Consider the following 26,464-nt stretch of genomic DNA (forward strand, 5'->3'; position numbering starts at 1 on the left):
ACATCTCAGTCTCGCATTCACGACCCCAGAGATAAGCTCATTATACATCTCAGTCTCGCATTCACAACCCCAGAGATAAGTTCTTTACACATCTCGGTCTCACATTCACGACCCCAGAGATAAGTTCATTACACATCTCAGTCTCGCATTCACGATCCCAGAAAGAAGTTCATTATACATCACAGACTCACATTCACAACCTCAGAGATAAGTCCATTACACATCTCAGTCTCACATTCACGACCTCAGAGATAAGCCCGTTATACATCTCAGTTTCACATTCACGACCCCAGAGATAAGCCCTTTATACATCTCAGTCTCACATTCACGATCCCAGAGCCCATTACACATCTCAGTCTCGCATTCACGACCCCAGAGATAAGCCCATTATACATCTCAGTCTCGCATTCACAACCCCAGAGATAAGTTCATTACACATCTTAGTCTCACATTCACGACCCCAGAGCCCAATACACATCTCAGTCTCACATTCACGACCCCAGAGATAAGTTTATTACACATCTCAGTCTCACATTCACGACCCGAGAGATAAGCGCATTATACATCTCAATCTCACATTCATGACTGCAGAGATAAGTTCATTGCACATCTCAGTCTCACGTTCACGACCCCAGAGCCCAATACACACTAACTGAGAGTTATCACTGAGTTTTATTTATTTAATATGCACTCTCATATTATCAGTTGTCCTTTAATTTTCCATAAGTTTACATATCACCTAATTTGAGTTAGAAGTTTTTGCATGCACATATAATCATGATAATTGTAATTTTTGGTTTTGTGTTTGGTGCCATCATATGGTCAAATTTTAGAAGTAATTTCTGATATTTAACACTGGTTTTTATCTTACTCACAGTCTCATGTTAAAGATTTCGCACATAAAGAAATTGTAAATGTATATTGAGTCAGCAGTGTAATATTGTTATAAAAAGAAAATGAGGTCACAGTGCCTGTTAACATTGTTTTGTGAAGCAATATCTTGTACACCAGCCAAGGATTCCAGTTGGCTACTCCCAGTCTATGCGAAAGTCTATGATTTTTACAGGACAAACGGTCTAGTGAAAATACAAATTTTACCAGACCAAGCAAGTTTGCACCAGACCGAACTTTTTCCAATAAAATTTATGGAATATCAAGCAACTGTAAGAAATTCAAAAAAATTATCAAATAAAATTAAAACAATTATGTAGTGTATAATGAGATTTATTACACAGAAGGAAAATAATTTAGGGCTGTGTGGTGCATCGAACATTTCTATTTGATTACAAATTCCGGATTTTGATTTGGTTTAGATTTTACACACACCAAAAACAACAGTTATGGCGTCTGAGTGATGTGCAGAACTTGTGGATTTTTATCAGAGATTTAAATCACTACTGTGTTGGAAATTAGCTTTTCACCACTCAGATACCAACAGAATATGGTCTGCCAGATCATTGCAGTTTATCGTTACATGACATGTAACATTTCTGTCAGTGCTGGGGTGAAATCAACATCATAAATACACAGATTAGCAAAGCATTTTATTATCATAGGGGAAAACATTCTAATTCACGCAAATTTACATGGTTTCAAAGTCTTTCAATTTCAAAATTTGTTTTTAAAAGCAGTGAGAATGGGGAAAAAATGGCCACTGGTGTTTTTTTTTTTTTTCATTGGACATTCGGTCTGGATTTTCTCTACCAACCCAAGTCATATTTTACCAGGAAAAACGCCGGTCCAATGACGGTCGCATAGACTGTACACCCATCTTCTCCATATATAAGTGAATGGCAAACATAAAAAGTGATGGTGATGGCAGAAACCATTGGTCATCAAACCCGAACCTCTCCTGTTGCCCATAACATATTTCCCCTTTTCCCTATCTTTTGTTCCCATGCATGTTTTTGTGCTGTCAGGGGAAACTTTCAAACCTTTAGATAGAGCAAAAACTTGAATAACATTACAATTTGGATGTGAAGGTCTATAAAATTCGATGAGTTATGCCGGAGCATTGCATAATCTAGTACATAGAGTGCATGATTTATGATATCTTGTTTTGGCAGTAGCAGTATACATTGTGATATGCCCATCGTGAGAAATCATATTGAGTTATGGCGATGTTTGTCTGAGGTCATGTCATGTTTTCTGGACTTTTTTCTGTAATGGATGCATGTACAACGTTGAATTTGGTCACAATTTCTCCCCTAAGAAGCTTAAGAGTAAATTTGCATTTTAGCTGGATTGGTTCACCGTGACCTACCAGTACTTTAAGGGTAAAAGTAGGTCAAACAGTTTTCAGGACTTTTTTTGTTAAGGATATAGATATTGCTCTGAAATTTAGCCACAAGCTTCCTCTTGGGGGAATACAAGTGTAGTTTCAGGCTGTCCAGCAGCCCTAAAATTCCTAGAAAATCCTTTTAAAAAATTAGTTTTGCTAAAATTCCTTTAAAAATGTTGAATTCAATGGGAAATCCTAAATAGGCCCTAATTTTTTATGTCGATTCTTATTTTTGTTTTATAATTATAAATTTCTACTCCAGCAATTTTGAAAATGCATTCAAACTAAATTTGACCAGTGGATCCATACATTGGCAAACTGTGTTTTGGTTGCAACTTTGTGACAATGATGTGACTATTAAGGTCATAGCCAATGATAGCTGGAGGACGCCCTTCCTGCACTGAAAGTATTTTTTGTGAGTTTCTTTATTGTCAAATTCGCAAAGGTAAGACCATTTAAATGTCTAAAACTGCCCTAATTTAATTATGAAATTCCTAATTTTAGCCCTAAATTTTCTTAATTTTAGCCCCAAAATTAGCCCTTTTTAAATTCAGAGTGCTGGACAGCCTGTAGATTGTATTTCAGCTTAATTGGTGCACCATGACCTATTTTAGGGATAAAAGTAGGTCAAATAGTGTCCTTACAGATAGAGATATGGCACTGAAAGTTTGTCATCACTGTCTGATGGGTTTATGATGTCCCGTTTGTCATCACTGTCTGATGGGTTTATGATGTCCCGTTTGTGCTACTCTTGTTACGCTATGGATGTTTAAATACTAGCATGGCTGTGTAATTTTAGAGTGGCATGTGACGGGATAGATGTGACGCACTGCTAGTAGTGTTGTCATCTGATCTTGATGGTTGTTGACGTTTTCTCCCTTGTTCTTTCAGCTGAATGACACAACCAAGACCCCAATGTCCTGTAGTAAAATCCAACACAGCAGTGTGTTTGCCTCACCCTCAATGCGTGCCCCCATGTCGGCCAGTAAATATGTAAGTACAGAGATTTAGTGTGTTCGCCTCACCCTCAATGCGTGCCCCCATGTCAGCCAGTAAATATGTAAATACAGAGATTTTAGTGTGTTTGCCTCACCCTCAATGCGTGCCCCCATGTCAGCCAGTAAATATGTAAATACAGAGATTTTAGTGTGTTTGCCTCACCCTCAATGCGTGCCCCCATGTCAGCCAGTAAATATGTAAGTACAGAGATTTAGTGTGTTTGGCTCACCCTCAATGCGTGCCCCCATGTCGGCCAGTAAATATGTAAGTACAGAGATTTAGTGTGTTTGCCTCACCCTCAATGCATGCCCCCATGTCAGCCAGTAAATATGTAAATACAGAGATTTTAGTGTGTTTGCCTCACCCTCAATGCGTGCCCCCATGTCAGCCAGTAAATATGTAAGTACAGAGATTTAATGTGTTTGCCTCACCCTCAATGCGTGCCCCCATGTCAGCCAGTAAATATGTAAGTACAGAGATTTAGTGTGTTCGCCTCACCCTCAATGCGTGCCCCCATGTCAGCCAGCAAATATGTAAGTACAGAGATTTTAGTGTGTTTGCCTCACCCTTAATGTGTGCCCCCATATCAGCCAGTAAATATGTAAATACAAAGGTTTCACTGGGAGAGTATGTCGGCCAGTAATTATGTAAGTACAGAGCATTCACTGGGAGAGTATTTCACCAACACGTACCTGGTCATTTTCTCATAACACACACTACAATTGGGATTTGAAGAAAAATGGTGGGAGTGAAATTCGATAGTAAGATTAAGAAATTCAGTAATTTTCAGAAAAGTAGCCCCATTGAGCAGTGGGTATAGTATGGTTCGGTTTCTTAAAAATTACGCATAGATGTAAATGCTTAATTTATAATAGACCAAAAAGCACAGTCTACATTCAGTTGAGTTAGTGTTGTGGCCTCTGGGCCTCCTGTAAGCTTTTGTCAGAAGATAAACTTTATGTGATATATGAATTGTCCTGTAAAGTTTGGTCAGAAGATAAGCTTTTTGTGATATATGAATTGTCCTGTAATCTTTTGTCAGAAGATAAGCTTTTTGTGATATATGAATTGTCCTGTAAACTTTGGTCAGAGCATGTGAAGAAGAATTTTATGTGACATTTGAATTTTGAAAGTCAATTGGAGATGTGTTTACTGTAGACACCTGGTTGCAAGACCACACGACGAAGATCCTTACGTGGAAATCGTAAAGTTTTGTCAGAGCGGAACACTGGTCCCCCAAACTCTGCCTTGTTTAGCCATACGACGGTAAGCAGTCACGGACATACCGCCCCCGCCGCCCACAACGATGTGTCGATGGCCTCCATGGGAACTTATCAAGATTTTGAAGTGTGTATTTCTTTATTATCAAGTCTGTCTCTGCCATTAATATTTCAAATATGAAAAACAATGGATGTTGAAGTCTGATGTGTAAGTTTAACTGTTTTCTTGGGGGGAATTCTCTCTGTTCCAATTTGAAAATCTTGATTTTTCCCATACTAATCTTTATTATGTTAAATTTACAAATTTGGAAATTCATGTTTTGAAATTAACGCGTATTATTTTTTGGTCCTTTTTTCAGTCAGGAATTCAAATGAATAGTACCTTAACATACAGAAGGAAACCACCAATGTAGGTGATACAGTGACCTTTATCCTTTGACCTTTCTTCTCACCACTGACTGACCGCATGTTTATTTAAATAACCCTTTTCCTTCAGTTATAGTGCATGAAATGCATTGCTGAAAATGCTCACAACTCTTCAGTTTTTGTCAATTTACACATTTTATCTTGTGCTTATTTCAATCTGCGTATAGTTAAAATAGATAGATCTTTAATATGTTCACACAAGGATCTGTTGAAATCATTGAGAGCCACTTTCTGGTTACATTAACCAATCTCAGTCGATTTTAATGAAATTTTTCACCAGTCATAGCACACTTTGTAAGTTGAAGTCCTGAGTTAAAATCTATCTAGATACGTTTTTAGCTCACCTGAACCGAAGGTTCCAAGTGAGCTTTTCTGATCAAAATTTGTCCGTTGTCTGTCGTCGTTGTCGTTGTAAACTTTTCACAATTTTATTTTCTTCTTCAGAACTACTGTGCCAATTTCAACCAAACTTGGCCAAAAGCATCCTTGGGTGAAGGGCTTTCAAGTTTGTTCAAATGAAGGGCCATGTCCCTTTCAAAGGGGAGATAATCACAAAAATGCAAAAATAGGGTGGTGTCATTTAAAAATCCTCTCAAGAACCACTGGGCCAGAAGAGCTGAAATTTACCTGAATGCTTCCTGACGTATTGCAGATTCAAGTTTGTTCAAATCATGGCCCCCGGGGGTAGGATGGGGCCACAAGGGGGGGGATCAAAGTTTTACATACAAATATATAGGGAAAAACTTTAAAAATCTTCTCAAGAACCACTAAGCCAGAAAAGCTGATATTTACATGAAAGCTTCCTGACATAATGCAGATTCAAGTTTGTTCAAATCATGGGCCCCGGGGGTTGGATGGGGCCACAATAGGGGATCAAAGTTTTACATACAAATATATAGGAAAAATCTTCTTCTCAAGAACCACTAAGCCAGAAAAGCTGATATTTACAAGAAAACTTTCTGACATAGTGCAGATTCAAGTTTGTTCAAATCATGGCCCCCGGGGGTGTAGGATGGGGCCACAAGTGGGGGGTGGGGGTCAAAGTTTTACATACAAATATAGGGAAAAAGCTTTAAAAATCTTCTCAAGAACCATTGGGCCAAAGAAGTTGACATTTACATGAAAGCTTTCTGACGTAGTGTAGATTCAAGTTTGCAAAAATCGTGGCTTCCAGGGGTAGTTGGGGCCATAATAGGGACTAAGGTTTTACATGCAAATATATATGGAATGTCTTCAGATATGGGCCAAGGTGACTCAGGTGAGCGATGTGGCCCATGGGCCTCTTGTTGGAGAAATGAGACATTTTTTTCTGCACTGTAAATCAAAGGGTTTTATAATTATATCCCCCGCAACAAGTTGTGGGGGGGGGGGGGGGGGGGGGGGGGGGTACTGGAATCGGGTTGTCCGTCTGTAGACGCAATGGTTTCCGGGCTCTAAAGCCTTATCCTTTCCACCTACCGTCACCATATCATACATATGGACTACCCATGGGATGAAGATGTTCCCTATCGATTTTGGGGTCAAAAGGTCAAGCGCACTGGACATCGAAGTAGCAATATGGTTTCCGGGCTCTAAAGCGTTATCCTTTCCACCTACAGTCACCATATCATACATATGGACTACCCATGGGATGAAGATGTTCCCTATCGATTTTGGGGTCAAAAGGTCAAAGGTCACGCACACTGGACATCGAAGTAGCAATATGGTTCGGTTTGTCATGCCATTTGTTTTTTACACTCAGAAAAGAGGTAGTTTATACCTATTACCAACACTCTTTGGGAGATTGGGGTAAGCAGGGAGTATTTTTAGTGAGCATTGCTCACAGTACCTCTTGTTAACTCTGATCCGTCCCAGTATTTTCTCACAGAGCTACACTTCTGCAGCTAGATCCATTAGGACTAGGTTGGGGCCAAAATTGGAGTCAATATTTTTATGGGAATAAAGATTGATTTTTAAAAAAATCTTTTAAAAATCACAACAGCTAAGATGACTCAGGTGAGCGATGTGGCCCATGGGCTTCTTGTATACCGTGTCAGCATAGATAAAGAGGTCTTTCACTGATTTTGCCCCATCCTTGAACCAAAATCCTTACTCTTGGGATCTTGAAATTACCCTTACCCTTGTGATCTTGAAATTGGCAATTATGGTAAAGGACTGTCTACTCCATCTAAACATCCATTTGATTTTGTGGCGTCGGTGACCTAGTGGTTTGGCCGTCAGACTCTTGACTGAAGGGTCGTGGGTTTGAGTCCTGGCCGCGGCAGGGCTGACGTTGTGTCCTTGGGAAAGGCACTTTACATGAATTTCCTCACTCCACCCAAGTGTAAAAGGGGTACCTGGCTATGGACAGTGAAAGATATTGTTAGAATGTTAGTGCTCTAGCTCTTGTAATGGCAGCTTGCACTGTATGCTTCTTAGGAGACTGAGAAAGTTCTAGATTGATATAAGGTCTGCCGGGGTAATAATGTACATTGATTATTGTAAAGCGCTTTGAGCAGCATACGCTGGAAAAGGCGCTATATAAAACCAATTATTATTATTATTTTTGATATAGTATCAATAAGCATTAAAGAAGATATGTAAATGTGTTACACATTCATGTATATACACTATATATACCAAGTTTGGCCCAACCCTGGAGTCAGAATCTCTACCCTCAGGGATTGTGAAATTTACAATTTGCAGAAAACGAAATGAAGGGGAAATACTTGCTAAATGTGAGTTAAAAATTGAAATTGCAAGCGAAAAATCATAAGTGTTTACAATTTATTACGAGTGAAAAACAATAGATTTTTTTCCAGATTTCCCCAGCTTATTTTCTGTACTTTAAAGTTTAAAATAATTTTGTCTTGCTTATAGAAACACTTAACAGAATGGTTATAAATGTATTGATAAAAGTAAACGATCAAATGAATAACTTAACGCCATTTTCACAGTATTTGTGCAAATTATGTTGCACTTGGAGCAAAAAATAAAAATCCACATAGCACATTTTTGACATGTTGCCTAGAAAGTGCAATATGTATGCGTACAAGAACCAAAATTTTTTTCTATAAGCATTCCTATAAAAAAAGTTATGCCACATCAAACTTTGGAAAAGAACCTGTGTTGCGGACACTAAATTACACCTGTTACAACTAGTAAACTTATGCAAAGGTAATGTTCATGGCCAAATTTCTTACTGGTTTGGACTATGTACCAGAAAGAAGTAAATTAAAAAGAAAATTTTGTGGTTTTCTTTGAAAACAAGAAAATTTTTCATATAAATGTCCTACTGATATTTTTGCCCAATTTGTCTCCAATCTTTTAGATTTATTTACATTTACAAATACTCATAAGACCTATATGATTATCATGTGAAAATGACATTGAATATTCCTAAACTCAAATAAATCTATCAAAATATTCTGTATGTCTTCATTTCATTCTTCTTAAATTTTGAAAATACTTAGATATTTTTGTTGCGGACACTACAGGTTATCCTACATTACATATCTAATATATTGTCATTATACCCCCCGCAACAAGTTGGGGGGGGGGGGGGGGGGGGTATACTGGAATCGGGTTGTCCGTCTGTAGACGCAATGGTTTCCGGACTCTAAAGCATTATCCTTTCCACCTACCGTCACCATATCATATATATGGACCACCCATGGGATGAAGATGTTCCCTATCGATTTTGGGGTCAAAAGGTCAAAGGTCAAGCACACTGGACATCGAAGTAGCAATATGGTTTCCGGGCTCTAAAGTGTTATCCTTTCCACCTACAGTCACCATATACATATGGACTACCCATGGGATGAAGATGTTCCCTATCGATTTTGGGGTCAAAAGGTCAAGCGCACTGGACATCGAAGTAGCAATATAGTTTCCGGGCTCTAAAGCGTTATCCTTTCCACCTACCATCACCATATCATACATATGGACTACCCATGGGATGAAGATGTTCCCTATCGATTTTGGGGTCCAAAGGTCAAGCACACTGGACATCGAAGTAGCAATATGGTTTCCGGGCTCTAAAGCGTTATTCTTTCCACCTACAGTCACCATATCATACATATGGACTACCCATGGGATGAAGATGTTCCCTATCGATTTTGGGGTCCAAAGGTCAAGCACACTGGACATCGAAGTAGCAATATGGTTTCCGGGCTCTAAAGCGTTATTCTTTCCACCTACAGTCACCATATCATACATATGGACTACCCATGGGATGAAGATGTTCCCTATCGATTTTGGGGTCAAAAGGTCAAAGGTCATGCACACTGGACATCGAAGTAGCAATACGTTTCGGTTTGTCATGCCATTTGTTTTTTACACTCAGAAAAGAGGTAGTTTATACCTATTACCAACACCCTTTGGGAGATTGGGGTAAGCGGAGGGTATTCTTAGTGAGCAATGCTCACAGTACCTCTTGTTTATTTTAAAATCAATGTTGATAAATGTTTCTTTCTCGACTAATTCACGTGCCATAGGATCAACTCTGGAAAATTAGATATCAAAAGTTGTAGAATGGGGTTTTTTTGAGATGGGAACTACCATATATACCATATAACATTGACCATTAATTTTTCCTCATTATGTATTGTTATGCAGTTTCAAAAAATATTGATGGTGTCACAGATGTTCATTCTATTTAACGTGTTTTAAGGAATGAGTAAATTTCATAAATTAAAGAATTTACTGAGGACTCTTATTTGTTTTCTCTCAGATTTTATATTGTTGCGGACACTACAAATATACTGAAGTATTTCTGATTGAATCCATATTTGATTTGAATGAAGTAAATTATAAACCTTAAACTCTAACTTGTTTTCTATGTTAATGAATGGTATAATATGATGGGAAAATTAAAAAGTGTGGGGGGGGGGGGGGGGGGGGGGGGGGAAGCTAGAATGATACTTTTGGAAATAATACCTATATATCAATTATGATGTGTATACAAGTTTGAAGTGTCATCTTTCAAACTAACCATTTGTTTTTTTAATCAAGTTATCCAACTTTATCATCAAAAGAACAGAATATTAGAGATGTTTTATTATAGTCACTTATTTCAGAAATATTGTAATGAAATAAAAGTGAAAAGATAATTAATGCTGATGTAGACACTGCAAGTACTGTAGATAAATTTATGAACAACTATTTTATTTATTTTTATGCCCCAGAGATCGAAGATCGGGGGCATATTGTTTTTGTCCTGTCTGTAATTCTGTCATTCTGTCTGAAACTTTAACCTTGCTAATAACTTTTGAACAGTAAGTGATAGAGCTTTGATATATTCCTTGTGACAAGACCTTTCCGTGAATACCAACATTTTTGATCCCGTGACCTTGACTTTGGAGTTTGACCTACTTTTTGAAAACTTTCACCTTGCAAATACCTTTTGAACAGTAAGTGATAGAGCTTTGATATTTCACATGAGTATTCCTTGTCAGAAGACCTTTCCGTGGGTACCAACATTTTTGACCCCGTGACTACTTTCTATTCTAAGTATTTCTATTCCTTGCATTTCTGTTTCTGTAACAGGAAAGACACAAATCTGGGGGATAACACTTTACAGATAATTTCAGAACAACACATGTCAAATTATTAACACTCACATGATTTTAGGAATTCACACATACATATAATAAATGGTGATATTTTAAAAAAAAATTGAAATCTGCAGCATAAAATACACTATAACACTCCAATTTGTCCGTTTCATGGCTTGGGACATCAAAATATCAATGTATTTGCAAGTTCTAATGGTAGTTGTCAGCCTAAGTAATTGGCTACAACATATTTTTTTTACTTGCAGACTTAAAACTCATAATACATTACTAATTTCATATGAAAGTTTAGGAAATTTCGCTTTTCAAAATTGATTTTTGTGCTTGGGACACAAATTTTGGCGGATTTTGATAATGACTCTTATCTTGATGTAGAATGCATTATAACTTTAGCAAGTATGAATTATCACCAATACTGTGAAAATGGCGTAAGCTAAAGTAATTTTAGTCAATGATGTCAATTAACTTTAGGCATCTCAGAGATGTCTGATTTAAATAACATTCATGATGATCTTGTCCGTGTTAGTATCACCACTTCAGGTGATGTTATGCTGTCCGGTATCTATAACTTTGAGTTATTTGTATCACGTTTTTCAACTAGATTTTTTTGAAAAAATGAAATCTCCAAATGTTTTGAATATATATATTTTGAATTGACACTAAATGTGCTAACAGTCTTTAAGATTTCAAACCACGTGATGTTGTAAATAGGTGGTAGATCTTTGGACAGCGAGTATGCCGCTCAAATGTACCCTATGACCCTCACCGGGCATAAATGATATGTTGTCTGACACTTAATCAAATGGTAAATAAAAGACCTCTGAATGTTATTTTTATTATTGCTATTTATTATCGTATATTTTGATATAGAGGCATGCTTGGTTTTTTAAATTCCTTTAAAAAGTAATTGTTTAAAAAATGCTTGTAAAAGTTAAGTTTTGCTAGTTGGAAAATATTCCACTAGGTAAAAAATGCAAGTAGTGAAAAAAGGTTAATTTTGATCCCTGATTTGGTTGAGACCTACCTGCTCTACATCACTATGCATTTAGTTTTTCTTACGGATTTGTGGTTGTAGAGTAGAAGTTTTGAATTTTTGACAGTTTTTACCCTACCCCGTAGGTTCTGAAGCCCTGAAGTTTAAAAAACTTATGTTATCGTTGTCCCAAAAATGCTTTATACAGAATTTGAAAGGGAAAAAATAGAATGGTAGTTATGAAGTTTGAAATGTTCATTTGTTAACACATTTAATCACTGACCATTTTGGTCTCACCCTAACCTAAACATCTACCCCTGGGATCATGAAAGAAGTAGGTACAGTTTCTACTGTCATCTGGCCCAGAAAATAGATGATTCCAACAGGGGTCCCAAAATCTGGCATTCAAATAAGGAATATATAAGCAAATCAAAACTACGTTTAATTTGATCTGAAATTGCTTTGTGTTGTATGAAAGGAGCGTGAAGTTGGCATAAAAATGCCAAAATCAATGAAAAATTTCATAAATTCAGGGTGTTTTCCTTTCAGAAAACATACAGCCCATGCGTCGAGCAAATTCATATTCGAATACATTTTTCGTCTTCTCTTAATGCACAATATATATTAATTGCATTTTGCTCGACGGATGGGCACACCTTTTTCTAAACAATAATTTGGATCAAATTTAACAGTTATCAAACTCTTTTTGAAAAAAAGACGGGGAAAACTCTTATACATGACGTAATAATGCTATAAACTTAGAAATAACTTTGATTTAAGGACGACAGACCTAATTCGAAATTTTACACTTCTGCGCAGAAAGCCGCGCATATCGCTATTTACAGTCTCCGTGCATTGTGACGTTGCAATTGTTTCATCACATTATGAACATGCGAACTGAACTTGAGACTGAACATTTCTTTCATTATAGACGTTAATACATCTTATTTTAATCCATTTCAATAAAGTCGATTTACAGAATTTCCGTAACTTTTGTATCTGTGAATCCGTGACTTTAAAAAATCTGTCCGCGGTTCTTCCGTAATTGTTCGTGTTTTTACAACCTCCCGCGCATATGCCATGAATCAAACTGTCATAGGTATGCACAACGAAGGAAAAAAATGTAGACTCTTTTGTTATTAGAATTTTACTTCTGAATATAGTTTATATCATGAATATTCTTATTAATATTAATTACTGTATTACTCTATAAACAATTAACGATTTACGGCATGCACCAGAAGCGTATTACTTAAAAACCGACGATAATTTCTATTTACTACCAACTGCGGAAAAGAGGGTAGAATTATATTTTGAAATCTTTCGACCATTCATTAAAACGACACAGAAAAAATGACTAAATTTGTATCAATCAACAACAACCGAAGAAATCAACAACAACCGAAGAACAGAGGCAGGGCCGGGGGTAGTTTCTCTCTCGGCTGACAATTAACACGCTATCGCCCCTACCCATTGGATAGATATTTTCCGACAACAAAGCAAATCGTTCTGTCATAGTGTTGGGAACAGCTGCTATAGTTGTGACGTTGAATACGCCGCTGGGCTTTGTATTTGACGTCACAATGCCAAATTGCGCGGAAAATCGATGAATAGTTTGAAGACTATCACCCTAGCGCAGATCTTAGCACACAACCGATCACACGGCAGAGATACATATACATGTATTTTAGCGAAAATAGTCGGCTTATCGTCATCTTTTGATATAGAGAAAAATACATTCAGGTAGAATAATGCTTTAGTTACTCATGTCTGAGATTGCAATTGCCAATCAACATGTACATCGTATTACATAAACATGTATATGCATAAATTTAGGCCTACATTCAATACAAGTACAAGAAATGTCAGAATTCCTTTATTAAAATAAATTTATGCTACTCTAAAGCTTAACTTATAAAAATGTTTCAGGGAATAAAAGTCCAGTTTGTTTCTGAGAGTGTTCATCAGAAAAATCTTATAAATGATGATGACACTTGAAGTACATGTTAGATCCTATCTTGAAACTGTCCTATAAGTCATGTACTTGGTCTCTTATCAATATAAAATATGTATGCTTTTATTCAAACATTTGAACTTTTAAATTTATTTAGAAAGGTTAAAGATTATGAAAATGAAAACAAAATATGCACATTACATACATGTATACACTATATACAAATCCGTTGTCTTAAGCTGCATATCAAGCTCTATATCATTTCTTTTTGAGATTCCATGTTTCTTAATATGGCTATCCTTCAAATCTTTGCTTCATCATTACAATCATTAAGAGATTGATGATCAAGCTCTATATCGGATTTATTGAATTTTTGACAGTTCATACATTACATATTTCGACACCACCCCTGGAATATTATGCAATGACTCAGTCTTTACATATGATTGTTGACCTTTTTCCTAATCCATATGATTATTTAGTATAAAGGAAAAATATGAAACTACAAGTAGAAAACCTATCCATTTCTTATTTAATGACATTTTCCTTGAAAACTGGCCAAAAATCGTTCTTTGACATGCTCCCCTGAAAAAGAATTGCCGATGACCCATACTTTTTTTCTTACAATTAGTAAGCTTGTTGTCTTTTTAAAATCATTCTTTAATTTGGATTTTAATTTTTATATTGCAGATTGGAAATTTCCCTATATTTCCTTTGCAAATACGACTACTTCATAGCCAACTTTTGAAACGCCCCCCGCTGAAAATCAAATACGATTTTCATTTCTTTTTTTCATTGATTTTAACTCATTAATGCATGCTTTGCCTTATATCAAAATTTGAATAAAATCTCTATTGTAGAAACGAATTAGGTCCGTCACCTTTAAGTTGAGATAGTATACTTGGCATGAATTTAACTTATTCAAAACACAGATCAAGCTTGATTCAAGACACATTTAAATCAGAGAATTTTTTGGGGCCTTTTTATGTACACAACTGTACCTTGTTCTTTACAATTTAGGTTAAGGGTTACTTGCTCTTTCTGAATATCAATAGCATTAAAAAAGGTGATTTTAAATTTTGTACACATAAACACAATATATATCAAGTTTTGTGCACATAAACACTTTATTTCAAGTTTTGTACACGTAAACACTATATATATCAAGTTTTGTACACGTAAACACTATATATATCAAGTTTTGTACACGTAAACACTATATATATATATATATATATATATAAAGTTTTGTACACGTAAACACTGTATATATATATATATATATATATATATATATATATATATATATATCCAGTTTTGTACCTGTAAACACTATATATCCAGTTTTGTACACGTAAACACTGTATATTTCAAGTTTTGTACATGTAAACACTATATATATCAAGTTTTGTACACATAAACACTATATATATGAAGTTTTGTACACATAAACACTATATGGATCAAGTGTCGCCCTGTTCTGAACCCTGGGGATCATGAGATTTACAATTTTGGTAGAGGCCTTCCTGCTTTTCATCACTATGCATTTAGTGAATTCTAGAAACCCCATTTACTCCCAATATCGAATTTGAATACTTTATATTGAATTTAAATGCCTTATTACAGTTTACGAATTACTGTATTGAAAACATTGTGAAGATGCAGAATGTTTATATTGGCTGTATCCAGACGAAGCATCCATTGTTTTGTTTATTTTCTGTAACGCAGAATCTCAATATGTTGATTTTGTCACTAAGGATATAAGTAGTTGTGTAGAAATATGTGCATCATCTTCTCAAGCCAAGGGTTATTGATTCGTTACCTCGCACTCACCCTTGACATCAGTCGCTATATAAAAGTTGGGCTCATTAGACCATTACGCAATCCACTAGAAATAAAACATCCAATGAAATCACTGCATCTTGTTATGGTGTACATGGATACAAATGACGCGATCTCCTACTGCTGTATTGATAAACACGCGAAATTGTAATATTTACACAACTAATTACATGTACGTTTATTGATAGATTAAGTTTGGAAACCTTTTTTTTTTAAAAACAATATTGCTTAAATGATTGAAATAGCCATAAGTGTAGGTATCAATATACATGTTTTTATTTGAATCTCTCGCTTTGCATTGTTAGAAATAGAACCGCATTCTCATTGGTTCCCACTCTTTTGTGGGAACCAATCAGAATAAGTCCAACTTGTTGATAGTCGCTGATGTCAAGGGTTAGTGCGAGGTAACGAATCAATGAAGATGTATGAGCATGTGTATCAGGCAAATTTGATTGAAGAAAATGATTGCGTTTCCATATCACTGGAAGAGCATTGCGGCATTAGGTCAGTTTTGTGGATATGGATGTTGTATACTGGTACCCTGCAGTGGGCTGTATATCGGTACCCTGCTATGTACTGTATACTAGTACCCTGCAGTGGGCTGTATACTGGTACCCTGCAGTGGGCTGTAAACTAGTACCCTGCAGTGGGCTGTATACCGGTACCCTGCTATGTACTGTATACTAGTACCCTGCAGTGGGCTGTATACTGGTACCCTGCAGTGGGCTGTAAACTAGTACCCTGCAGTGGGCTGTAAACTAGTACCCTGCAGTGGGCTGTATACCGGTATCCTGCTATGTACTGTATACTAGTACCCTGCTGTGTACTGTATACTGGTACCTTTTTTTCTGGTGTATACACCCTTTATAGTACCTGTATCTTTTCCAAGGCACTTTTTATTCTTCAGCTGATTCAAAAGAAATAACAAACTTATAATGAGATCATGCTTACATTAAATTGATTTCATGTCCTGTAGTTTTAAAAATATGTACTTGTTGGATATAATGAATTTCATTTATAGCGAAGCAAGTTCTACCCCGGCACATTGCTATAAGTATGTTCTACAGTAGCTCCAGCACTGTAGCTCTCTGAAAAAATGTCATGATGGAACAGAGAGCTACAGATCCACCCCTTATAAAAACCTCTGATTTACAGTGCACAAAAAGCTGCCCACGGTTGAGGCATGATATCGTTCTATTCTTGTGTTGTTGTCTCCTAAATTCAATATTCAAAAAATTTCTAACATTATCCTGCTATACTTGTATCCAAACATCTTCAGATATTCATTAAAGCCCCTATACGACCAGAAAACTCCAAGCTTTTCATGATTTCGGGGCTTATAGAGAGAGCAAGATTACTTTTATATCCTGGAGGAGATTATTTTCTCAACAGTTTCACATACTATGTTTCTGTTCTTTTACAGTTATCTGAAGTACATATATCAAAAATGACAGTCTTCTTATTTTGTGAAAATGCTTTTTGTGTGACGGTTAAGGCAAACATTTTTATATCGCGTATATGTACTGGAAAAATAAATCTATGGTATAAATATAAAGTTTGTAGACTATACTCACAAAGTTTTCTGGGAGAAATATATATCGAAATACTGAAAATGCATAAAAACTTCATTTTTATAGTGTTGTGCTTCCGGTTCTATGTAATTTTTATCAAATTGAGAATAACAATTCAGCGGCATTAGAATTGCAACTTAAAGTCTAATTTTGAAACAATCACACAGGGTCATTTCTCATTTAAAGCAGGGGAGATAATTCTTTGAAATAATTTGCATTAATTTGAAATAAAGCCTGTCTGATGTGTTGTATCAAGTTGAATGATATCTATAGATTTACAATTGCTCTACCAATATATCATTTATGTAAAACTGAAAACTATCCAATTCTATAGTGGATGTCGTGATAGGAGCAAATTTTGAGTTTCAGAAAAGTGTTTTATACATACATGTATGTTGTATTTTATAGCATTTCTTTTTGAGATTCCATGTTTCTTAATATGGCTATCCTTCAAATCTTTGCTTCATCATTACAATCATTAAGAGATTGATGATCAAATTATAGATAAGATACAGTTTATGTGTTTTTATAGTAAGTTGATAAGATAGTTTTTAACTATGAATTGGCAGTAATTAAAATGCAATTTGTATTGATTTCAGAGGAATTTGAACCAGCCTGCTAGAGCGTCCTGTAGAAGTAGTATGATGCCCCGTGGGAGCCCCAGTAAGTGAATTGTACACACTCTGTATATACTGTACAGTGTATAGATGTGTAAAGACACCTACAGTAGTGCAATAACAGACATCTTACAATGGCCGCAGCAACTACTCATTTCATTACAGGTTGTTTCAATTTCTTGTAATTTTTATTGATAACTTATATTTTAAAACCATGTCACAAAATTTTAAAACTGTAATAGTGTTAGTTTGTTTCAGTGTACTTCTAGAAATCAAAGTGGGAGTGGAAGCTCACAGTGTATAGTGTTCACTGGTTCTAGTTTTTTACTAACTCACCCTTTTTCTGTAACTAGCAGATACACTGTACAATAAGTTTTATGTTATGTAAACTAGGAATTTTCACTGCCAGCATATGTTTATATAGGTGGATGTGAATTGTAAAGTGTTGTTTCAAGGACAGTTCAAAAGAAAGAAAAAAATTGACAGAAACAGAATATATTATGTATACTGAATACCTGGGTGACAATTTGTTGTACGTGTAATTTCTATACACAGTTATCTTTCTTTATGCTCACTCTTCTTTCTTCAGAATCTCCATCTTCAGGTTCACTTACTATGTATATATGTAAAAATATAGACTTAACATATTTAATGATACTTTGGCATTGATGTTATGGTGTAGATTTTTTTTAAAAGTGTGCTTTTGACATGAGCTAAATGTATTTTATAACAATGAGATTAATTAATTTTAATCAATGAAGTTAATTTAAAGTAAGCCTAATTGTTTGTGAAAACTTCAGAATGGATGAAAATGTCAAATAATTTAAATAATTAAAGAATGTATAAAATTTAATTCGGTGTTAATTTGTTATGACAAGATAGAAAGTTGGTTTGGTCATTGCCAGTGACTACCCATCTTCGCTAGCCAAGGGTTTACAATCCGCTCCGCTTCTCTACAACGGTTGAACCAATGGCTGCATTAACACGATTTTCGTGACAACAATTTCCTTCATATGATTGGATACTGGCCAAGTCCTCTGCAGAGAGCGTGTTATATCAGAACGCGTGCAAGACGAAGGAATGTGTAAACAATTGGTTATTGTCATCAAAACGCTTCCATTTAATCAGATTTTCATAGTCTCCATACATGAGGCTTTGTACGAAAAAAAAATTCATTGATTTTAAATGATTTACATATAAAACAGTGTAACTCACTGGTTGCAGCTATTTTTATTTTAACAACACACCAAATGTAGTTGAAAAATGCATTTTCATTGGTTGAACATGATGTAAACTAAACAGTTTGTTTTCTCCACCCGCTAGAGGACGCCACTCAAAGCTACGAAAATCGATCTAACGCAGCGAAGTGTTGTAGAGAAGTGGAGTGGATCGTAAACCCTTTTCTAGCGAAGATGGCGACTACCGGGATATGATTGAGTTGAACTTACCTAGGTTCAGTCAGATTCAATCTAATGTAATGTTTGTGTTTCATGGAACACTTGGTTATAACTGGTCAAGCATTAAAGCGAAATTCTCTTGGATGTGTACTAACTGTCAGATGAATAGAAATCACTAACTTTCATAAAATCAAACTGTTAAATATAGGCATCCATTGTCGTCGCCTACTAATTCTGGAAATGTATTCATGAAATTGTAATCGGAATAGATTAGACTACATTTCATTACAAGTACATTATAATGAAGTTTCACCAAGGATTGTTGAGTCAGCAATATTTACATTCACTGAATCTTTTCTCTTATTATGCCCTCCTTCAATGAAGAGGGGCATATTGCCTTGCACCTGTCGGTCGGTAGACCACATGTCCGCTCAATATCTGAGAATCATTCACTTGATCGTAATGATTTAATTTAACTGGCGGCCGCCATATAAATCAACTAGCGGCCTCCACTTAATTTATATTTAATTGCTCGCTCCCCCCCCCCCCCCCCCTTTCTCAAAATCAAAAGGGTGCAATCCCTTTAATCCCCCTCTTCAATACTTAGTAATATGAATGTAAAATACAATTAAGAGCATTATTGTTTTTCGATTGTGCTGTTAATTTACAACTTCATTTGTACATGCCAGTAAACCTATGGTTTTATGCTAATAAACTGAACTGAACTTATTTTCTCCCTCAGTGCCGTCGTCCGAAAATAAATATTTTCTTGACTATTTGATAACAAAACAGGAAAAGTGAATAGGTTGGTTGCGTTCGTTACAAGATCGCTTTTAATAAGCAAACATCAAATCAACAAAGCTGAAAAATCACTAATGAAAGCCTATGAATTCAAAACTGAAAATGGGCTGGGTGGGAGGGAAGGCTAAGGGCACAGAAATACAAAAGCGACCTTTGTTGCTTGTAAAGAACTTCGCGCTGCCCTAAAACTGACCAGTAATAGTTTATATACTAAGCCCTCGTGCATGAGCTCAAAAACCCGCGAAATGTATGTACGGAAAATAACGAAAAATGACAAATGTAAAACGTAAAGAAATAAATTTAGTATATCAACATATCAGGCACGTAGAACCAGGGTGCTGACCCTTCACTTTTTTCACATTGAACGTTCTTTTTTTTTCATATGCAAAGTAAGTTATTTTCACATGTGAAATAAGATTAATTGGCAGATTGGCCCCCATCCTATTCTTTTGGTGGTAGTATAAATGAATGGTAATAATGAATGAATTGGAAGGACAAATGGGGCCCCCTCCCTCCAATTTAGGAGGTTGAAGTTTGGGTAAAAGAGATTTTTAGGTTCCTTTTCTTGTCAACAATTGTAGAAGACAATTTCTCCTCCGACTATCCCAACACTTTGAAAAACGATCTTACGTGTTTGTACAATTCTAAATCTTGCCAAAATAATCACTCAGCAATGCGAGTTCAATTGTTTTTGAAATTGGCAGCTGCCATGTATAAGTTAAGTGGCGACCGCCAGATAAATTGAGTGGCGGCCGCCAGATAAAATAAGTGGCGGCTGCCAGTTAATTTATATGGTGGCCACCAATTAAATTAAGTGGTGGCTGCCACATAGATTAAGTGGTGGCCGCCAGTTAAATGAACATTAATTCTATACCCTGGCACCTATCGGCTTCCATATATTTCATATGTGGGTTGGTTATGAGTAGAAGAGCCCTTTTGTTTTTCAGGTCAATTTACTCTGGACATAGGAATATACTGTCCGCTCAATATCTTGAGAACCCTTTGCTTGACGGACATCAAACTTAGTACACTGGTACATCTTCAGGAGATTACCCCTATTGATTTTGAGGTTACATAGTCAAGGGTCAAACTGAACATAGGAATATACTGTCTGCTTAATATATTGAGAACCCTTTGCTTGACGGACATCAAAGTTGGTACACTGGTACATCTTCAGGAGAAGATGACCCCTATTGATTTTGAGGTTACATAGACAAGGTTCAAACTGGACATAGGAATATACTTTCCCCCAATATCTAGAAAACCTTTTGCTTGACAGGCATCAAATTTGGTACATTGTCAGAAGAAGATGACCCCCTATTGATTTTAAGGTCGCATGGCCAAGGGTCAAACTGGACATAGGAAGAATATACTGTCTGCTCAATATCTTGAGAACCCTTTGCTTGACAGGCATCAAACTTAGTGCATCTTCAGGGAAAGATGACCCCTATTGATTCAAAGGTCAATGGTCAAACTGGACATAGGAATATGCTGTCTGCTCAATATCTTGAGAACCCTTTGCTTGACAGACATCAAACTTGGTACACTGGTACATCTTCAGGAGATTGATTGTTTAGCTGTTTTCCGCCACACTCAACAATTTTCCAGGTTTTATTGGTGGAAGAGAGAACCCAGATACAATGTATCTGGGAAGAGACCACGGACCTTCCGAAAATAAAGTGGGGAACTTTCCCACTTGCAGGCGAGAACGAGGGTTAAACTGGACATAGTAGTATATTGTCTCCTATATTAATTTTAAAAATTATTTGCTTGATTGACACCAAACTTGGTACACTGGTACATCATAAGGAGTAGATGACCCCTTTGATTTTTAGGTCATTTGGTCAATCCACTCCTGACATAGGAAGATATTGTCTGCTCAATATTTTGAATTGGTGATACTACTATCGATGAAATGATACATGTGTATAACCCTTTTCAATTTTTGCACAATGGGGGAAGGGGGGGGGGGGCATATGTGTTTTACAAACTTCTCTTGTAGTACATAAATCTAGTTTATATTTTAAAACAATACATGAAAATATAAACAATATAATCTCTCTTTGTTGTTTCATTACCCGATGAAACAACAAGAAAGCATTTTGCTTAAATAAATTCATGTTTGTTGCAAACTAGTTCGATCCGATTTTCTGCATAATCATTACCATGTAAAACTTATACGGTACCAATTTTGATGCACCAGATGCACATTTCGACAAATAATGTCTCTTCAGTGATGCTCAACCGAAATGTTTGAAATCCGAAATAACAAAAACACTTGCTAGAGCTATTATAGGGACAAAAAGTGGAGTCAAATTCATCTAAGGATAAGAGCTTTGCATTACGCACCATATATGGTGCGGTGCGTCATCAAGGTCAAAGGGAGCATTGGCTGTTCCGTTTAACGTAATGGGTCAGTCATGATATTCCAGAACTTGAATAGTTTATATATATATATATATATATATATATATATATATTATTATTATTATTATTTTTTTTTTAGAAATAACTATAAACAATGTCCTCCTTTGTTGTTTCATCGGGTGATGAAGGTAGCTAGCATTACAGAAAAAATTGCGTAACCTGCTTACGCAATGGTATCTACCTTCATCACCCGATGAAACAATTAAGAAAACATTTTATTGTTTAACTAGATACACCAACTATTGTGACACATACAAACCCGGGGATCATCTCTCTTAATTAAACGGATTTCTCAAACTATAGAAATCACAGTATATAACTACATAATGTAATTCCAAGAGAATAGGCGCAACAAGAATCTCTTACAGTGACGTAGGCACATTGTAGCACTGTATGCACATTATGGAGGAATACATAGCAAGTGTTCGAACCTGGATGACTATGAATAAACTTAAACTAAATGATGGAAAAACTGAGATAATGGTGGTTGCTAGTGCCCACAACCAGTACCTTGTGAAGGATATCCGTCTGAAGATTGGTGAAGCAATATTGACACCTAAGTGTACTGTTAAAAACCTCGGTGCTGACCTGGACGCCACCTTATCAGTGGAACTAGAAGTAGCTCCGTGGTAAGGAAGATGTACTTCAACATCAGGAGAATCTCCAAGGTGAAACACCATCTCACCCAGGAAGTGTGTGCGAAGGTCATCAATGCAACAGTCATATTCCACCTTGACTATCACAATGCCCCCCTGCTTGGTATGACCGATCGCCCCATGCACAGACTACAAGTGGCTCAGAACAACGCTGCACGTTGTCTTACAAGAACATGCTACAGACAACACATTTCGCGGTACTTCAACAACTACACTGGCTGCCTGTAAAGCAACGCGTTGTGTTTAAATTGCTGACAACCATACATAAGTCACTACACTCTTTCTCAGCACCAGCATACATGAGAGAGCTATGTCCTGTTTACCAGCCACATAGGACATTGAGATCATCATCCGACCAATGGAAACTGGTAGTGAAGAAATCATCAAACAAATACGGTGCATTAGTCATAAAAACACTAGGTGTACAATTCTGGAATAATCTGTCACTGGAACTTCGAGAGCTTGAAGCACATGTAGCATTCCGCAAGAACCTAAAAACACTCTTGTTCAAGAGTGAATATGCCCTGTAAATGTAAAATTCAGTGTAACGTCAAGGATTTCATATGCAAGCTCTTGCAAACTGAATTTTGATCCAGCATACGAATACCTGTATGCCAATTGTATCTTGTCAAGTCAAAGTCAACCACTTTGTCATTTTACTACTATGTTTTATTTAAATTCTTTCTATTGTTTTATCATTTCCTTTATAGCTCTTGCAGGTCTTTTATTAGTATATTATCAATGATTATTAGCACAAACATTGTACAGCGCATAGAAACTATTTGTAATTTTGCGCTTTATAAATGAATAAAATAATAATAATATACACGAGAAAATTAACCCGAAACCTCGCAAATATGTCACACTAAAATAGCTTACCGACTGGAGCCTTATTGACCAACACTCACACTACGGAAACACCTTACAGGCATAAACAACTATTTACAGACAATACCACAAAAAACAAACTAAAATGAAAATCACACACGCCCCCATTTATTTACAAAATGTCCATCATTTTAAATAAATTATGATGAAGTTGTAAACAAATTGAAACCAACTTAAATTGGTCTGGATAAAAAATCCGCCATCTTGTTATCCTTCCCTGCAATGTGTTTAACTGTGTACTTGAACTCTTGCAGAACCAGACTCCATCTTAAAAGCCTTGGATTCTCTGACTTCATTGTCGTTAACCATTGTAGTGCACGGTGATCTTACTCAAGAATTCCTTACCATACAAATACTTAGATAGACGTTTGACAGCCCACACTACTGGGCGTAACATTCTTTTTTCTACGGTTGCAAAGTTTTGTTCTCTGGGCGACAACTTTTTGTTAATTAGTACCACTTGTCTCGTAATCATTACCCAATATGGAGCGTCGTCAAGGTCAAAGGTTGCATTGGCTGCTCCATTTCACAGTTTAAAGTAACAAATCGGTCAACGACATGGTATTTCAGTAATTTCAGTTGATATTTTTTACATAATACGTATAAATATAAACAGTGAAATGGGGTTCCTTGTTGTTTTATAGGGTGATTAAGGTAAAAATATTTGCAGGATATCAATTCTACAATACTACCTACCTTCATCACTTGATAAAACAGCAAAGAAAGCATTTTATTCTTTATATTTTTATGCATTCTGTTAAAAAAAATATACTTGGATTATAACATAATAACATAAGTATTTAGTAAATACATGTAGTTGATTAAGTAAATAATTCATTTTTTCTTCTTCATTCAAATGCCTAGCATTTTACAATTTGGGAAGCACCGTAGATAAATTTAGAAAATGTCTATATTGAGCAGTGGGTATTCCTAAAACGTCACGGGTATTTATATTATTCAACAGGTCTGTATACCGTGCTAAATAACTAACTTGCATTAACACAGTCTTTTGTGTAAACCGCAACTAACAGTTTGTAATTTCGTAATTATCACCCACGGAAAGTGCCACGTTATATGGTAAGAAAATTATTTCCTTTATCTTACAGTATGGAACACTTTTGGTTATAACTGGTCATGCATTACAGCAAACTTTCTTGAAGGTCAACTAAATGTAACATGAATAGAAATCACTTAAACATTCATAAATTTAAACTGTTAAATATAGGCATCCATTGTCAGTTCGAGTCCTAGTATAGCAATTTCTGGAAGTGTACATGTATTCATAAGATTGTAATCGCGATAGATTATATTAGACTTCTTCACAAGTAGATTTTAATGAGGTTTCACCGAGGATTGTTCAGCCTACACATTGTGACAAACACAAACAGGGGGAAATGTAGGCCACGCAATGTTTATATTTATTCCTCTGTAGATATATCTTATAATTTATGGGATACCTTCTATTTTCAATAAGCATGCTCGTGCAATATGTGAGTCAACATCCGGTGTAAACAATAGGAAAAGTTATTCACACCTACCAACTGCCAATCTCTAGTTTAAAATACAAAATTTAGCCCTGCTTCAAATTTTTGAAACCAAAATTAAATTTTCATGAGAATTTATATCTAAAATAGATATGGGCAAGATATGCACAGTTATAAGGGGAATAAGCATACCCATTTTAAAATTTCAGTACAACAGCTTAATCTTAATTTTTGCAAAATAAGTGCTGCAATCTGAATGTGACCAGAAAATTCTCATCTTCTACCATTTTCACCGATTGGCTGCTTTTATGCTCAATTGCCGGCCTTTCAGGTGGAAATCTTTGCAGGAAATAAATTCTGCAACACTTGCTACTTTCATCACTCGATAAAACAGGAAAGAAAGCATTTTATTCTTTATAGTTTTATGCATTCTGTAAAAATTAGAAATACACTTCTTGGATTATGACATAAGTATTTAGTAAATAAATGATTAAGTAAATAATTCATTTCTTTTCATTCAAGTGCCTAGGACTTTATAATTTGGGAAGCACCGTAGATATATTTAGAAAATGTCTATATTGAGCAGTGGGTATTCCTAAAACGTCACGGGTATTTATATTACTCAAAAGGTCTGTATACCGTGCTAAATGACTAACTTGCATTTACGCAGTCTTTTGTGTAAACCGCAACTAACAGTTTGTAATTTCGTAATTATCACCCACGGAAAGTGCCACGTTATATGGTAAGAAAATTATTTCCTTTATCTTACAGTATGGGACACTTTTGGTTATAACTGGTCATGCATTACAGCAAACTTTCTTGAAGGTCAACTAAATGTAACATGAATAGAAATCACTTAAACATTCATAAATTCAAACTGTTAAATATAGGCATCCATTGTCAGTTCGAGTCCTAGTATAGCAATTCTGGAAGTGTACATGTATTCATAAAATTGTAATCGCGATAGATTATGTCAGACTTCTTAATGAGGTTTCACCGAGGATTGTTCAGCCTGCACATTGTGACACACACAAACAGGGGAAATGTAGGCCATGCCATGTTTATATTTATTCCTCGGTAAATATATCTTATAATTTATGGGATACCTTCTATTTTCAATAAGCATGCTCGTGGAATATGTGAGTCAACATCCGGTGTAAACAATAGGAAATCTAGTTTAAACCCTGCTTCAAATTTTTGAAGCCAAAATTAAATTTTCATGAGAATTTATATCAAAAATAGATATGGGCAATATATGCACAGTTATAAGGGGAATAAGCATACCCATTTTAAAATTTCAGTACAACAGCTTAATCTTAATTTTTGCAAAATAAGTGCTGCAATCTGAATGTGACCAGAAAATTCTCATCTTCTAC

The 26,464-nt window shown here is 35.8% G+C and overlaps 1 protein-coding gene across 9 annotated transcripts in view; it reads left to right on the plus strand.

Moving 5' to 3' along the window:
* LOC125658617 (protein regulator of cytokinesis 1-like) overlaps positions 1 to 18,288 on the plus strand; it is a 53,643-nt gene extending 35,355 nt beyond the window's left edge. For 2 of the 9 annotated variants that reach the window (XM_048889925.2, XM_056150605.1), the window contains 4 exons: positions 3,173 to 3,274; positions 4,439 to 4,627; positions 4,860 to 4,909; positions 17,418 to 18,288. In XM_048889925.2, the coding sequence (XP_048745882.2) occupies positions 3,173 to 3,274; positions 4,439 to 4,627; positions 4,860 to 4,909; positions 17,418 to 17,427 (351 nt within the window). In that variant the 3' untranslated portion in view covers positions 17,428 to 18,288. The remainder of the gene's footprint in view (positions 1 to 3,172; positions 3,275 to 4,438; positions 4,628 to 4,859; positions 4,910 to 17,417) is intronic. The other 7 variants (XM_056150607.1, XM_056150609.1, XM_056150603.1 and 4 more) reach the window with 4 other exon arrangements.
* Positions 18,289 to 26,464: the final 8,176 nt, after the last annotated feature.

The sequence above is a fragment of the Ostrea edulis genome, chromosome 9 (genome assembly GCF_947568905.1).
Source record: "Ostrea edulis chromosome 9, xbOstEdul1.1, whole genome shotgun sequence".
NCBI lineage: Eukaryota > Metazoa > Mollusca > Bivalvia > Ostreida > Ostreidae > Ostrea > Ostrea edulis.